The 17,721-nt window shown below is 31.6% G+C and overlaps 2 protein-coding genes, 1 long non-coding RNA gene and 1 pseudogene across 3 annotated transcripts; 2 read left to right on the top strand and 2 right to left on the bottom strand.

Moving 5' to 3' along the window:
- The first annotated feature begins 955 nt into the window (after positions 1-955).
- On the top strand, positions 956-1,384 carry LOC150025397 (secreted RxLR effector protein 161 pseudogene; annotated as a pseudogene).
- Positions 1,385-3,432: 2,048 nt separating this feature from the next.
- Positions 3,433-7,396, bottom strand: LOC137824187 (receptor-like protein 7). The gene has a single exon (XM_068629672.2). It carries the CDS (start codon positions 6,897-6,899, stop codon positions 3,579-3,581), a length of 3,321 nt encoding a protein of 1,106 aa, XP_068485773.2. The 5' UTR covers positions 6,900-7,396; the 3' UTR covers positions 3,433-3,578.
- Positions 7,397-13,241: 5,845 nt separating this feature from the next.
- LOC137824186 (uncharacterized) lies at positions 13,242-14,003 on the top strand. Its single transcript, XR_011083218.2, has 2 exons — positions 13,242-13,516; positions 13,621-14,003. It is a non-coding gene; the product is annotated as an uncharacterized LOC137824186 (long non-coding RNA).
- Positions 14,004-14,744: 741 nt separating this feature from the next.
- On the bottom strand, positions 14,745-17,721 carry LOC137824185 (ferritin, chloroplastic). Its single transcript, XM_068629671.1, has 8 exons — positions 17,075-17,721; positions 16,187-16,270; positions 16,031-16,091; positions 15,829-15,916; positions 15,657-15,718; positions 15,504-15,569; positions 15,105-15,168; positions 14,745-14,990 (listed from the first exon to the last, which is right to left on the bottom strand). Exons 1-8 carry the CDS (start codon positions 17,362-17,364, stop codon positions 14,941-14,943), a joined length of 765 nt encoding a protein of 254 aa, XP_068485772.1. The 5' UTR covers positions 17,365-17,721; the 3' UTR covers positions 14,745-14,940.

The raw sequence follows: 17,721 nt of genomic DNA, 5'->3' as shown, positions 1-17,721 counted from the left end.
AAGGAAACATCATTTGGAGATGACTTTTACACTTATCTAGTTGAGAATGATCCAATAAGGTTTTTTAGAAGCTACTAGTGCTCCTGATGTTAAACATTGGGATAAGGCCATTAAAACTGAGTTTGATTCAATTAAGAAAAATATTACGTGGACCTTAGTAGATCTGCCTAAAGGAGAAAAATCCATTGGTTGTAAGTGCATCTTTAAGAAGAAGTACCATCCTGATGGATTCATAGAGAAATACAAGGCAAGATTAGTAGCTAAAAGTTTTACTCAAAAACATAAAATAGATTACTTTGATACTTTTGCACCTGTTACTAGGATTTCCTCTATATGTGTGTTGCTAGCATTAGCATCTATCCATAAGTTAGTAATTCATCAAATGGATGTTAAAACAACTTTTTTGAATGGTGAATTAGAAGAGGAAATTTATATGACTCAACCTGAAGGATGTGTAGTTCCAAGTCAAAAGGAAAGGGTATGCAAACTCTTAAAATCTCTATATGGTTTGAAACAAACACCAAAACAATGACATGAAAAACTTGATAATGTTTTACTTTGTGAGGGTTTTTCTACCAAAGATGCTGATAAATGTGTGTATTCTAGATCTGAAAATGGTGAATATGTCATTATATGTTTGTATGTGGATGTCATGCTAATTTTTGGTACATGTAATGATATAGTTTTTAAAACAAAATTGTTTCTTGGATCTAAGTTTGAGATGAAAGACATGGGGGAAGCAAGTGTGATTCTAGGAGTTAAAATCATAAGGAAGGGAGATAGTATATTACTATCCCAAGAAAAATACACTGAGAAACTTCTTAAGAAGTTTGGTTACTATGACTTTAAGTTAGTGAGTACCCCTTATGATGTTAACTCTAAATTAAAGAAGAATAGAGGATAATCTATTTCTCAAACTCAGTATGCCCAGATAATTGGGAGCTTATTGCATTTAATGAGCATTTCTACACCACATATTGCTTATGTAGTAGGTAGACTGAGTAGATACACTCAATGTCCTAGTCAGGATCATTGGGATGCACTTGCGAGACTCATGAAATACTTGAGAGGTACAATGGATTATGCTATTGAATATAGTGGATTTCCCGTTGTGCTAGAAGGATACAATGATGCTAACTGGATCTCTGATTCAGATGAGAATAAATCCACTATTGGTTATGTATTTACACTTGGGGGTGGTGCATTTACATGGAGATCAGCCAGGCAAACGATTATTGCAAGATCAACAATGGAATCTCAGTTTGTTGCACTCGAGATGGCTGGTAGTGAAGTTGAGTGGTTGAAAAACTTCATAGCAAACATTTCGTTAGGAGTGAAACCAACCCCATCTGTATCAATGCATTGTGATTGCCATTGGCAATAGCTATAGCTAAAAATAAAAGCTACAATGGAAAGAATAGACATTTACAATTGAGACATAATTTGGTGAAACAGCTGTTAAAGAGTGGAACGATTTCTATTGACTATGTCAAGTCCATACGGAATCTAGTAGATCCTTTGAGAAAACCCCTAGGGAGAAAAATGATTTTAGAAACATCGAGGGGAATGGGACTTAAGCCACTTGCAAACAAACAAGTGATGGAAACCCAACCTTTGTGATTGGAGATCCCATGAATAAGGTTCATATGGGTAAAAACAACTCACTTGTTAGTTCTGTTAGCACTAATACTGATTTTAAATCAATTTTGTCCATTCCTATGGTGTGTGTGAAAGTGTTAGATATTGTATTATCGAGAGGATAGACTTTGTGGTTAAAATTATGAGGTAAAAGAGTTTTAACAATTTACAAAGTTTTAATGATCTTCATATCCCTTATGGGTGGTGTATGATTTGCAACATACACTTGATGAAATCACCTGTATGAGTGTCAAGTGGAGCCGCTTGCATGAAATCTTGGCAAGATCTCTATAGCACTCATGAATACCGGGCAGGCGCATGGCCTAGTAGCGCAACACAACGATAACAACAAGTAATGTGGGGGTGTATTGTGATTGATAAACCTCTAACACATACTAAGTGTTAAGTTCATCAATCTAAGACTGGTTCATATAGCTTGCTATACCAGCTCTGATGCATTACATCTTAGATGAACCCAAAATTATTTTTCCTTTCTTTATCTCTATGTTTTATCTTTTGCAATATGTGGGGGATTGTTGTAAAACTACATATATTGAAAAACGGTAAAAATCAGAGACTGTGAAAAAACGAAAGAGAACAAAGTGTGTGTACAGAACCCTAGCGATTTTCGAGGACGTTGGAGTAGATCGCGGAAGTGGAACAGTTACTGGATCTAATCCAAGTTTGATGCGCATCGTTGCCCTCTACACCCTAGATCGTGGTCGCACGTCTAGGGAAGGTTCACGTCCTTCACTCTCTCTGCGTTCCTTCATCTTCGCGGTCTTCCCCAATCTTTGGGCGGTTGCTCCTTTTCCGGCGGTCAGTCAATGGAATGTGCCACGATTTCAGTTGTGAAGATGCAACAGATACTTGGTTCTTCTCCCTATATAAAGAGGGGGTTTCGTTCTCATTTACACAGATCTCTTACTTAAGCTTCCTCTCTTCTTCATCTTCCTATATCACTCTCCGTGCAACCTTCATCTTCTTCTCTTTCCCTTTTCACTTTTATTATTTTATTTAATTATTATATTTCTGGGTTCTATTGGGTATTTATTCTTTTAAGAGTAACTTACTAGTTCTGATCCTCGAAAATTTTTGAAAAATTCCTGTTGTATCCTAGGAGAGTTGTGCAATACATTACGGATAAGTCCTTACGGACAGTAATTATTCACACCTTAGGAAATCAATTTTGTTCGTTTTAAAACCTCATTTACAACCTTGAATAATTGAAGTACTTAATATTTAATTCACTATTCATTCATGTATTCTCTTTTGATTACTTAATATTAGATTAGACACTATTGATTTCAGAAAGCTTCAAAAATGTTATTATGTTAATGTTAATCGGAATGTTACTGTTAATGTGAATGGGAGGGAATGTTACTGTGAGATACATTAGACCGTAAACTTTCAGACTGCATCACCCATTAAAAGGTCTATGAGCTATCAAAAGCTATGATTCATAACATTGTGTTTACAACAAATTAATGAACATTAATGAAATTCATAATGTTAATGGGAATGTTACTCTGATATATACCCTTAAATCGTTTATGAACTCTCAGATTGCATCACCCATTAAAATGTCTATGAGCTGTCAGAATCTATGATTCATTACACTGTTTATAACAGATTAATGGATATGGAATTCATACCAGATGAAGTCTGCACCGTCTAACATACCACTTCTCTATTATTATTATTATTATTATTATTATTATTATTATTATTATTATTATTATTATTATTATTATTATTATTATTATATACAAAACTTTACTTTAAGATGTTGGTTTTAGATTGTGTCAAACATAAAACATTTATTATACAGTGATTTATAACACTGTGTTTATTCATAAAAACAAGTCCAAGAAGAAAACATGAAAACCCAAAGGAGAAAGAAGATGCAACATATGTTTGCTTCACCATCGTGAGATCAGCTACCCCATCCACTTTAGAGACTTGTACCTTTGGCCTCCATAGTATTCATAGACAAAATCAAGTTGGGGGACAATCCTTTGAAGGAAATTATCCACTAGCTGCCAATACAAAACCCTCCACCTCTTCAAGAACATAAGGGGAAGGATGAAGATTCCCAACCCAAAAATGAATCCCAACTCCACACTTATGAAATTTAACTCAATTGATCCATGCATTTCATGTACTGGTGTTGGAGCTGAATCTCCCACTCTACCATTGGTGCAACCTTTCAAGGGTGGCCCACATAATCCTTCATTGCCCACAAAAGAAGATGCTTCAAATGTGTTCATTTGACCACCTGTTGGGATTTTCCCCCACAAATGATTAAATGAGAGATTCAAGTATGCTATAAAATTTAAGTTCACAAGCTCGAGTGGGATTTCTCCACTCAGATTGTTATTTGACAAGTCCATGGATTCAAGATTCCTCAAATTTCCTATTGATGAGGGGATATTGCTTGAGAAAGCATTATGTGACAGGTTAAGAGATTTCAGTGCTCTCAATCTCGAAAATTCTTGAGGTATTGGACCTTGAAAATGGTTAAAGGAGAGATCCAAGGAAGAGAAGGCAGAGGGAATTTTGATAAACTCCATTTGCTTTGCTTTGTGCACAATTGCAACTGAATTCAAATAGCGACCACCAAATTGGTTAGAAGTAACATAGTAAGCAAATATGTGGTCAACCACAGTGTAAGGTTCAGTTGACAATAATTTGTATAATTTTACTACGAGAAACTTGTTGATAACCGAGAACAAATTATCGTAACGCATTTTGTCATGATTATCAAACATGTCAAAAAATAATGTCCCATGCTCTTCATAGGATACAGTATGATTACCCATCATTCTTGTCCAGCTTCTCAATAATGCTCCAGGTAGTATACTCATGAAGTTATTGTAGGATAAATCCACAATATGAAGCATCTCCCAATTGGTAGTGCTATGGGTGCATGAAATAGGACCATTGAGTTTATTTGACCTCAAAATTAGCACTTGTAGGGTGGAAATGTTCCTTAAGAAGCATGGAAATCTGTCACTAAACTGATTATTTCCAAGATTTAAGACTTGTAGACTCTGACAGTTGGCTAGAGAATTTGGGATAACACCCCCCAATAGATTTTCATTGAGGTTAAGGAACCTTAAATTACATGAAATTGAAATGGTATCAGAAATAGAACCCTGGAGTTTGTTTCCTGCAAGATTTAGTACTCTGAGGGTACTATTCCTTGTCATCAAACACATGGGAATGAAGCCGTTGAAGCTATTGTAGGAAAGATCAAGCAACCGGAGATAAGAAAAATTACAAAAGGCTTCATGGATTTTCCCTTGAAATCTGTTATTTGAAATGGAGAGAAAGTATACATAGGGGATATAGTTGTCCAAGTCAAGTGGCAAAGTGCTGAATTTATTGCTTGAGTAGTCCAAATGGACAGCATATTTTGTGAAAGTAGGAATGGATCCAAGAAGTTTATTGGAATGAAGGTCAAGGATGTATAGCTTGGAATTCAGATCATCAAAGGGTCCTTCCATGGTAGTGAGAAAATTGTTGGAAAGATTTAGATAAACTAGAGAGTCAAATCTCCAAATCCAGTTAGGTATTTTTCCATGAATCTGGTTGTTGGATAGGTCTAAAGCATGCAATTGGGGATGGTTTCTCAAGAACCCTGGAAATTCTCCCAAATTGCAAGAACCCAACAATAAGTATTTCATGCTGGGAAAGGACGAAATGTCATGGTCATCAATGGAAGTTATATCAACTGACAAGTTATTGTGTGAAAGACCTAATGTATGTAAACTCCTCTGGATCATATCAAGTGCTATGGTGCCACTGAATTCATTTGCAGAAAGTTGTAGGAAACGAAGTCCTTCAAGACGAAAGATAGATACAGGAATAGAGCCCTGCAAGCTGTTGCTGCTCAAGTCAATCAACTGTAATTTAGAGGAAGAAACATTTGGGAATTCATCTAATGGACCGTCAAATCCATTATGAGAAAGTGTAAGTTCTTGCAAAGATGGAAGTGTAAAAAGTGACACAGGAAATTTTCCACTCAGAAAATTATCTCCTAAATTGATGATGAGGAGATTTTCAAGTCCCTCAAAATGAGTTGTAGCAATGGTTCCTGTCAAACTATTGTGCAAGAGAGATAAATATCTGAGTTTTTTTACCATCATGAAAGAAGGGAGTGAACCGTTAAACTTGTTGTAAGACAAGTCCAAGTAAACAAGTTGAGTGAGTTCTGACATTGAAATTGGGAGTGTTTCAAAGAATTGGCAGTTAGATAGATCTAAAATAGACAACTGCTTTAGATTCGAAATAGAACCTGGTAATTTCCCTGAGAAATTTGTATTACTAAGATTCATGGTGTGAAGAACTGCATCCTCTTGGAAGTCTGGCAAAACTCCATGAAGATCCTTGTTGTTTGATATATCAAGAACGTTTAGAGTTTGTATTTGAAAGATGCCCTTTGGAAAATGACCACTCAACCTGCAACTGTTAAGCTCCAAAACATTCAAATTGGAGAAATTTGCAAAAAATTCTGGCACAGAGCTTGAGATACTATTTTTATTCAGTCTAATGACTGACAGTCCCTGAAGAGTTGCCAATGAAGAATCAATTGGCCCTGTGATATTGCATGATGACATGCTCAACACTTTTAGTTTTTGAAGAGAAGACAAAGCATGACACCACTCCTTTCCCTCAGCAGAGACCCTTACACCATCAAGATAAAGTTCTGAGAGTTTCGTAAGGTTCTGCAAGAACATGCTGATATTTGGCTTCTGGAGTTTGAAAAAATGTTGCGAGGCAAGTGATGTAGAGAAGTCAAGTGTCGTCAAATTTTTCAGGTGAGAAATCTGGGAAGGAATTTGTCCATGAAATCCAGCATTTGAAAAATTCAAAGACCTCAAATTCTTGAGCTTGTCAAACATCAATGGAATGGAAGAGTTGAAATCATTGTAAGCCAGATTCAAATTCAGCAAATATTGCAGTTTAAAGAGAGTGGAATTATCTAGTTCTCCAGAAATAGACTCCCCACTCAAGTCAAGACCAATTACATGTCCCATGCTGCATGTTACTCCATTCCATTGACAGCAATCACTACTTTGGTTCCAGTGAACCAATTTGTTAGAAGTGGCTGGGTTGAATACAAGATTTTCCTTTAATTGGAGTAACAAGAATTGGTCATGGTCATGACAGTGGCATGTTACTTGGTGGATGTTGATGTTCAAGCATATAAAGCACAAGGGTATGAAGATATTGAAGAAGATTTGATGGATTCTCATTGGAGATGAGTATAGAACAAGCTGAATAAGTGACTGGTAAGGAGTTTGAGGATGGTATTAGATTTTATGATTGAAATTTGAATACTCATACTCCTTTTATAGACACTCAAAAACTCACTCATTGTTGACTAAATAGTGACTCTTGTATAAAATATTATTAAATAACCAGAAATAATATTAAATAAAAGAGATGTACTTTTCATTATGTGGAGGACTGGGTCAATTTTCACCAATATTATATTTCAGCAGTAAAACGAGAAGGCAATGATCTCTTCAATTTATCACTTTTATATGTTGGCGTGTAGAAAGTGAGAAGTTACTTCATTTTAACTTTCAATACTTTAATACTTCCATCCATTTCAATACATAAGAATTTCTTATTTATATACTTTCTCAAAAAAAATAATTAAAAGAATAAACTTTAAAAAAAATACCAAACTTGTTAAACATGATAATTTTAGGTGAAATGTATATCTAAAATGGTGTTTTACACCTCCTTATTTGAAAAACTATTAGTTTAATATAATAAATATGGATATATTTTATTTGTAATACAATACAAAATAATTTTAACATAAATATTTTTATAAGTATTGTTTGAATTTTGTATTATATTAGTGTGACTGTTGTTGTTTAGAATTTGCAATTAAGTAATGTTATAGTACGGAAATTTTAGGTTTTTGATTGGAACAAAGCAAAACTTTGACATTATCATGAAGAAATGTTGCATATCCTAAGTCTTTAAAGTCAAGCAAACAATATTAAACTACTAACTTGGAGATTAGAATTGAAGAATAAAAATTGAAAACAAACAACGACAGAGTATCGTATATGATACGATGAAGCATTAAATCAACAAAGAAATGTCGATGACCCTCGTTTATTATTAGGTTTTCTTATAATTCTATAATTTTAAATTTTCCTTTCTACAATTTATTGTGTTTACACTAATTTAAAGATTAAATATAAAATAAAACTCCTAATATAAGATTAATACAATTAATTGCCAATAATTAATATTTTTAATATGGATGGGAGAATATTTTCTTATATATTAAGTTATTCGAGTGAATATATTGGAAATAATTAAGACATTTGAAAAGTCCTGATAAAAATCTTAAAATAATAAATTTCTTAAGTTACACATTTCACTTATGTCCATTTGAAATGGAAATGTTCAACTCTTGAAAAGAATAAAGAATATGGAAAATTCTTGAAAGTTTTGTGAGTCATGTCTTTTCTAGTCGCTATTTGGAAAGCAACTTATATATTTTCTTAAAATGATAATTAATTTATTATTATTAATAATCATTTATATTATTTATATATAAAATATAAAATAAATAAATAAATCATTTAAAATAATAATAAATTATTTGTGTAAACAGTATCTAAAAAATCTTTAAATAAATATTTTTTTAAATACTACATTAAAAGATAAATTAATAAAAAAATATTCAATTAAAATTTTTAAAAGATAAATTAATTTTTTTTAGAGAATATTAATGTTTTGGGAATAACTCTATTTGAAATTATGTCATGGCTTCAATCTTCTTTTTTGCTAGTAAATGATCATTGTTTGGTCTCCAAACCAACTTCAAAAGCCCAAGAAAAGACTCCAATTCTTCTATGAAGTACCCAAGATTATTAGCTAAACTCTATCAACTAACAACAGACTAAATTCTTTATTTTGTAAATTTTTTATTTTTAGTAAAAATTGAGATAAAGTTTCTTAAATAATTGATCATTTAAAAACAATTCTAAGATTATAATTTTAATTGCATGAAAATATGAAAAACATAGTTTAAATTATAACCTTATAACTATTGTTTGAATTTATTAATACTTAAAATTGGGTTATATTTATTCTAAATAAAAAAAATTAATTAAAAATATGTACTAGTAGGTTCCGTATGACCAAGACTCTAATTCTGCATCTAGTCCAAATTAACTGACATGACCAACAACGATGACTCAGCGTTTGTTGATCTCCTTTTATTAGGCTCATTAACGACAATAGACTCACAATAATTATATAAATAAGCACAAATTCCAAAGGATCAAGTACGCATTCATCTAATCCTAAATACTGAATGTCGAGTGTCAAAGTCTAACTTCAGGCTTAGAGTACCTTTCAATTGCCTACAATGACTTTGAACATGTATGTCTTGTCTAACTCTTTTAAGATGTTAGCATTATGAGTCATGTGGTTTATGCATCCACTATTTATCAACCAAGCTTATTTGATCTTTCTTGTTGAGTAATAATTTGCACTACAGGAACCAAAAGCTAACTCTAATTAGTAAATAGTATTGGATTTATATCGCACATTTGGCTCTAAAGTCAAAATGCTAATTCCCTAGCATTAGTTTTTTAAGGCCAACTTTAATTGTTTTTATTAAAGCCTTTTAGTTTATTTAATTTAATCTCGATTAATTTGACACTAAATTAAATTTGTTTAATATTAATTTAATTTATGTCAATGTGGTCGACACTAATAACAACAATTTCAAAAAGTAATTTCTCTTACAATGATTCTATCTTCAACAAAAATAAAACACCAAAAAAATGTAGTAGATGGAGGAGATGAGTGTAGATGAAGGAAATGAATGTGCATGAAGGAGATAGGTGTGAATGAATAAGGTAAGTGTGAATGAAAGAGATGAGTGTGGATGGAAAAAAGATGAGAGTGAGAAGATTTATGTAGAAAAAGGAGCGTGTAAAATTGTGAGTGAAGAGATTTGTCATCTTTAAATATGGACCTTTGAATTAAAAACATTTACGGTTCCTATTTGTTGTCATGAACATGTACGGATTTATAGCATATAAATTAGCATTAACTTAGTGGACACTAACTTAAATAAATATTAAAGACATAGTGTCTATCTAAGCAATGATAACTTAAACAAATAACATTAGTGTCAAATAGGTCAACGCTAATTACTTTTTTATATTTATTTCACTTAGTGTCAATTTAGAATTGAATAAATCGATATTAATAATGTCTAACATTAAGTGAACTCTATAAACGTCAACTAAATCGACATTAATCATACTATAACACAAATATTTTTATTTATTAAAAAGTTAACATCGATTGAACGTTGACTTAGTCAACTCTACTTATGTAGTTAGGATTAGTTTATCCTACCTATAAGTTTTACATAATATAAATATAAATTTAAAAATAATTTTATGTTTTTTTTAAAAGTCAACCTTTTTGGTTGAGTCTAATAAAGTCACATTTTTGCTAACACTATTATTTGGAAACTAATATGAATGTAGTATTGCAACATAGAGTTGTTTCTCCGTTTTGGTAGTGTTGTTGAGTGGTCTTTCCTTGTGTATTGTGTATATTCTTATATGTAGCAAGTGCTTTTTCTTCTTTTGTTAGTTTGTTAATGACTTCTAATTGTTCTACTCTTAGACTTTCAAGTAATGGAGTTTAAATATCTTCCACTATATCCTACAACCTTTGAGTTCTCAGATGAATCTTCATCTTTTCAACCCACAAATGAAAGTTCTAATAGCAAAAAGAAGGTGAAGGTAAAGAATTATCAGAGACCATTTTTGCTTTGGAATGCTTTTTCTCTCAAACTTCTCACTTTCTCTTCTTTTTCACTCTCATTATTCCCTTAAAAAAAACATTTAAGCTCTAATATCATATTAGGATTTCAACGATAAAAGATGAAAGATACTATAAACGCAAAATAAATTTAGATAAAAGAAAGTATGATATATTATATATTTAGATAAAATATATGATATATTATAAAAGTGATTATTTCACCGTCACGAGAAACCTACAAAAATATATAATCAACCCCAAAAGTTTCTTTTATTAACATACATAAAGAATTGTCTTTTGGACCAGCCGACATTTATTCAACAAGTATTAAACTAATAATCTTCTCATTATTTATTTAATTTAAAAAGGTAATATATGATAAAAAAAATTCTTTACAGGACTCAATTCTTCATATAATACTATTTACACTTTTATTTCTCCATCTAACATACTTTTATTTTTATTTCCCTATCTAGCACCATTTCAAAAGTTAAAAAATAATTATTAATTTTAATTTTGAACACATTAAAAAACTAAATATTTATAATTTTTAAAATAGCTATTAATGAATAAAGAAATGAGTTTTTACAAGATAAAAATAAAAAAAGTAATAAATTAAAAATGTTTAGTTTAATTTTTTTTAAGAATGAAAGTTGAATCTATAAACATAAATTAGTATTTATTTTTATTATTATTGATGATGTAATCATGTTAATTTTAAGTCAAAAATACATGACATAATTATAAAAATAACAAAGTCAATTAGTATTAATTAATAATGAACACACAGATAATATTGAAGAGTATTGACCTGCATACACTGGTCAAATACTATGCCCATGTAAAGAACCTCAAAGGGGGACCTAAATCAAGTTGAATAAGGACCGATATATACAAAAGAGAACAACATGATCAAACAAAAAAAATGTGGTTCATATTATCAAACACAGACACACAAAATTCTTAAAAAAATTTAAACTAAACATTTTTAATTTATTAATTTTTTTTTTTTATTTTGTAAAAACTTATTTCTTTATTCATTAATTATATTTTTAACTATTTAAAAAATTAAAAATATTTATTTTTTAATACATTCAAATTTTATTTTTTTTTAAATTTTTTTTACTTTAAAATAGTGGTAGATAGAAAAATAAAAACAAAAGAGTTCTAGATAGAAAAATAAAAACAAAAGAGTGCTAGATAGAAAAATAAAAACAAAAGAGTACTAAATAGAAAAATAAAAATAAAAGGTGATAGATAGGGAAATAAAAAATAAAGAAAAGAAAATTTTCAAATTCTAACCGTTAATGTTCTGAATATTTAATTCCACAAGTAAAGTCCCTTTAAAATTTAAATCCGCGAATAATTTACCTAGGGAGTTTATATCTGCAAATAAAAACTTCCGAAAGAAAATCCCTAAATAATTGCAGCTGAGTAAAGAACATACAAATAAAAACATTTTCAACACTTTTATTTCTTAGGTTTGTGTCAAGAGAACCTCACTTTTCTCATCATTTCTATTAGATTTTTTTCCCTTTCAAATTTTGTTCTCAATTCAAAAAAATAAAACAGTGAAAGTTGTCTGAAACACCAAGAATATGTACCAAAAATATTCCCATCTACACCTCTCATCCCAAAAAAACACACACACAAAAACAACAAGAGATATAAATTCAAATTCAAAGCATATAAATTGGTGAGATGTCAAAACAAGTGATTGATCAACACCTAAAAAAAGCTTAAGAACATGCCACGGCCTAACTTTTAAATTTCACTCACCAAAATTAAACTATATATTATACCATAGAAAGCGATTGAAACAGTATCCAAATTAATGCTCCTTCAAACATTAATCACTTTTATGGTCCTACTAAATTGTGCCAATTCAAGAACCTTGCCTTTTAATATCAACCACTCAGGATGTTAAGTCTCTTCCATGGCATAATAATAATTCTTATTTTTCTTATTTTTTTTGTTTGATGAATTGAATCTCAACAACTTATTAAGATAAGTACATACTTTATGTTTAAAAAACGCTTATAGGATTACTTCGAGATTTTTTTTACAGAATCATATTATATTTCGAAGAGTTTTGTGGTTGCATTTGACTATTCTTATAAATATTTTTAAAATTTGAAATAATTTAAATAAATAAAATAAAATTTATGAGTAACTTTCTATGTTTTCGTGGCAATACAACTTTTTTTTTTTACTTAAAACGAGACAATATGTTTCGTGAAAATAAAATTTGTGAAGAAATAATTTTCAATAAAAAAATTTACTTACGATTGTGGATGTAATTAATATTTTTTGGTGCATAAAGAAAGACTACAGAGAAAGTGCAAATACAAACACAAAGACAATGAAGATACACCAACAACCGCTTCAAAAGGGCCCACACCGAACCATTTTGCTTATAGATGTAATTAGATTGAGAATATTTAGTGAGTTGAATAAGTAGGGAAGCAAAATCCAAATCAAGTTCCTCCAACCCATTAATTATACACTGTTGACCTGCATTATCTGTTATAAACTAAAAAGATCCACCTCTATGATATGATTTTTGGAGTATTTTTCATTTTTTCTACAGTCAAAATCAATTTACAATAAGTGTTTTTCTGGTCAAATTTAATGAGAATGTGAAAATAATATTTCATACCAATAATAATTTACCATAACTAGTTTTTCTGATACATTAAAGAAGTACCATAAGCATGTAGTAACAGTTTGAATGGCATAATCAAGCAAATGTCTTGAATACTTTATGGAAGATAGAAGACTCAAGAAGTACACAAAAGGCCTTGTCTTCTATCTTGTTGCTTTCTTATATGGCATGATTCATCTTGTTGTTTTGCTAGAAATCATTACATTATTTTTTAAGGACATGCTTCACACATATAAAATGGAGGGTGCAAGGAAGAGAAAACTAGCTATCTGCTTCAGAAAATGGGAAACTGGAAGGGTTGGAGGTACTTCAAGAGGATGTCTATCTACCCAATTAAAACTATCATTCTCAAAGTGACTTCAAACTTCATGTTCAGATCTAAAGGTAAAACTACTTTGAAGTAGAGATGCTATGATTCACTAGTAATTCTGGATCACATAGTTAACTTTCCTTTGATATTTTTTATTTATTTATGGAGTTGAATACAGGGCATAGAAATGGACTTATGAATCTTTATAAAGACATGGAGTCTTGTGGAGAATATTCAGATATCCAAGTTATGTGGAAAATGATTGAGTCTTCTTCTCCTCAAAATACATTTCACAAGAAAAGAACCAACATATCTTCATATTGGATGATCTGTTTTAGGCCAACATGAAATATTGTTGTGTGGTTATTTAGATGGTCATGAATTTTTCTTGATGGATGAGTCCAAAGGTTTAATTAAAGTATCATAGATGTATGAGGAAGGGGAATAAAAATTTTCTTCAAGTTCCATTCCTTCAGCGTCTACTCCTTCCCTCGCATATCATTAATTTTGTTTCCAAGGGAAGTAAAAGTGAATTATCAGACTTTGAATTATTCAGTTTCAGCTGAGTTTTAGTCTATATTTTGGATATTCATTACAGTTTTGCATTTGTAAATGCAAGCTCCAATTATCTATATTTTGCAAACTATAGTTCTAGAGCAACCAGGATTCAATTCAAACCCTGTGCGAATCGGTAAACAGGAAACCAAAACATATCACCAAACTAAGTTTGGCAAGACAACTATAGTTCAACAATACAGCAGAACAGAAACCAAAAACACCCCTTTCCTTCAGAAAAGTAGAGTTCCTCCATAAAAAGAAGCAGAAATCAAGTTACCAGCGTGATATATCAAGTTAATATAGGTGTTGCCAGTGAAGCTCTTACAATTTCCCACTATCCATTGGCAATTTCCATTTATGTAATAATTTTCTTCTGAAAATCTTACATCAGATTTGCGTTTATTTTTAAACCTAATAACATATTTTCAAGTAAATTAATGGGTATCAGTAAGAAGAGCAGTGTTTTTGATACTTGGTACTTGACAAGTGGCCTTCAATTGAAGACATTCTATGTTTGGACCCTACTTGGATTCCAAATTAAGTTTAACTTTTAAGTCAGTTTGTGGCAAGTATTCCAACTTAAGTTTTTCCCTGTGACATCAAATTACTAACCTTCCAGGGTATTATAATTTATTTTCAAAACAAACGTGTATTTTGATCTTGTATTCCTCATTGTCAAGATTATGAAAATTTTCATATCATCATGCCAAAGTAACCATTGACATTTTTACTGGAGAGGGACGATTGAAAAGCAGATATCGAATGTTATTGCATAAAATGCTTGCAGTCTTTTACATATGATACTCGCTACCACAACACTACAAGTTCTTACACCTCAGTACTCAGGAAAAACACTTAAATACTACTTCTAAATTAGAAAACAACCCAGAACTTAATACAAGAGCAAATATAAACGAAGACTAATAAAGACTATTCAAGTTCAAGCGGCATGTCCATCATGAAGCAGACTTTGATCAAAGTGCCAAACACCTGCGAGCCAATAAAACATAAATACAAGTAGAAGGAAAATACCAAAGTGATGGAAATGTACATCAAAGGCAAATTCAGTGAACCAATATGAGAAATAGTGGTAGCAAAACATACCGTGACCCTTTCCAACCATTCTCAGTTGAGCCACATACTCTGAGATCTTCTTAATTGCTTCTACCTGTACAAAAGAAAGGGACATGTTTTAAGAAACACATAAAACACATTGGCAATATAAACAAGCTCAGTGCATAGATACACATGTAATGGTTTTCTGTTTTTATTAGCCTGTGGTAGATGTGTTCCTCCTTTCAGGGTAAACAACAACAAAAGCCACATCTAATGGTCCTGGTTTGCTTCATAAGGAATTATACAAAAATAATAAAAAGTTTGGAAAAACCATACAGTTCATCTATATTTCCTCTCTTTATTTTTCCAATTTCTTTCAATTTTCTAAGAAATTTTACCGAAATTTTTATGAATTCACAACCACTCTGAGGTTTAGATGACTTTAACCTGTTCAGAAAGAAACTCGCTTTCAATGAAGTCTGCCAATTGAGGGTCTTTGTTGCGATCTGCCACCTGTTAGATAAAATAATTTGTGAGTTCCACAGGGAAAAAAATTAAGAGAAAAACAAAACCAAAAGCAGAAAAGTAAAGATGCATTACACTGTGCACACTCCGAAGTTTCTCATTCACTAACTTCTCCAAAGACAAAGCTAATTCCATTGCTGAACAAAACAATAGAGGAAAATCAGCATATATATTCAATTGAAAACATGAAAAACCACAATGCACAGTTTCAGAGTCATTGAAACAGCAATTAAATCAGTAAGCTCACCATATAACGCATCCCCCTTCTCCACATGCTCAAATTCTGAGGGTACATTCTTGATCGGGTGAAGAACAACTCTACCTCCACGAGTGTTCTAAACAATTTACCAAAGACCATATATATATCAGTATACTGTCATGTAACTTCAGAGAAGTTACTTTTAGCTACATGATTAGGAATTAACAGTTAACTATAAAATTAATTTAACCTGATATTTCATAAGCTTTTCAGCGTGCTCTCTTTCTTCTTCACTAGATTCCTTGAAGAACCTGTTTTCAACAATAGCAACGTGAAATGAACACCTGTTTGAGAAATGGAAGAAACTTTTAACAGAAACAGACACAAGGGGTTTAATGTTAGTTACCTGGCAAATCCCTTGAGAGCTACGTTGTCCCTGTCAAAGTATGCAAACAAGGAGTGGTACACATAGGATGCATTGTATTCCACACTGTGACACAAAATTGAAGTGGAAAAAACTCTTAATCAGAGGACCACTATTATATGCAAGCAAATAAAAATTAAAAACCAATATAAATTTTCACCTTTTTTCTAAATTAATAATGCGTTTTAACCTATCAAAATTTGATCGAATATGTTTTTAATTCTTATATTTTAAGAATGATGATTTTGGTCCAGATCTTGTACTTAATCTTGAAGTAATTAGGGACAAAGTCCACCACATCTCAGAAATGCTCTGCTAAAACCAAAATCACCATTTTTATAATACAAAAAACTAAAAACAATATTTTAAAAAAAAATACATATTTACCCTTTTTTTATTTCAGGATCAAACCCTGCAGAACAAAATCTAAAAAGTAGAAGCAGAGTGATTGTTAAATGGTCACTAATTTTAAGACATCATTGATTATTACACATGTATTTACAATAATCACCGTTCGTTTTTAATTTGTAACTACAAGTACAAGGAAAAGTACTTTCCTGAGTTTAAATCACTCAACAATGCAAAAAGGTCACTTTACAAGAGCATATATAAAAATAATTGATTGATCTGCTTATATAAGCAAAGCAGAGACTCTTAAAATTGTTTTAAGCTTTTTATTGTTCATTTTTTGAATTATAAATTTGTCAACTTTTCAATCTGTTTAAACAAATCTCTCTAAACAGGAGACAGAAAAGACAGCAACAGATTTGTAAACAAAAACTCAAACAGATAACAAAAGCAGAAAATGTAATCACAAGTAATTACTCAAAAAATAAACCAAAAAAAAAGTGAAAACAAAAAAACGCTCACTTTATCTGCTCGTTAATTGCAGATTCGCACTCATCAGCGTAATACTGACGAGCCAACGAAACCTGCCCAGCAGTGGGAACAGCAAGCTCTTCCTTCTTAACCTCCTCAAAGGGTTCAAAGATCACCCCAGTAAGAGGCACAGTTGAGGCAGAAACACCAAGGTTCCTGCTTCCCACTTTCTTATTCAGAAAGCTCAAAGAAACAGAACAGGTTGGGTTTCTCACGGCCCCAACACCGTCTGAAAGAGAAAACCCAGAAAAGGGGGAAACTTTAGAAGGAGCGAGGGCCATGAGATCAAAATCTCCAAAAGGATAAACGAAAAGAGATCGAGAAAGAGGGAAAGGAAATGGAAGAAGAAGAAGAAGAAGAAACAATGGCGGCCAAGGATTGAGGCTAGAGTTGTGGTGGTGAAGCTTGCGTGGGACAAGGAAGGTATATGTAGGAGAAGAGAGGGGTATTTTGGGATTTCGGAAAGTGAGATCTGTATTTTTGAGCGTTGGATGAGAAACAGATGGACGGGTAGGATTGCGTAAGGAAAGAGGCGTGTGGCGAGCTCGTGGTGAAGGTGCGAAAGGAGAGAAAAAGAAGATATTGTTTCCACGTAATAATAGTTGGCATCATTCGGAAAGTAGGGACATGTGTTTCCC

Source organism: Phaseolus vulgaris, chromosome 8, assembly GCF_051622355.1.
Source record: "Phaseolus vulgaris cultivar YP4 chromosome 8, ASM5162235v1, whole genome shotgun sequence".
NCBI lineage: Eukaryota > Viridiplantae > Streptophyta > Magnoliopsida > Fabales > Fabaceae > Phaseolus > Phaseolus vulgaris.
This window is presented reverse-complemented; position numbering and strand designations above follow the sequence as displayed.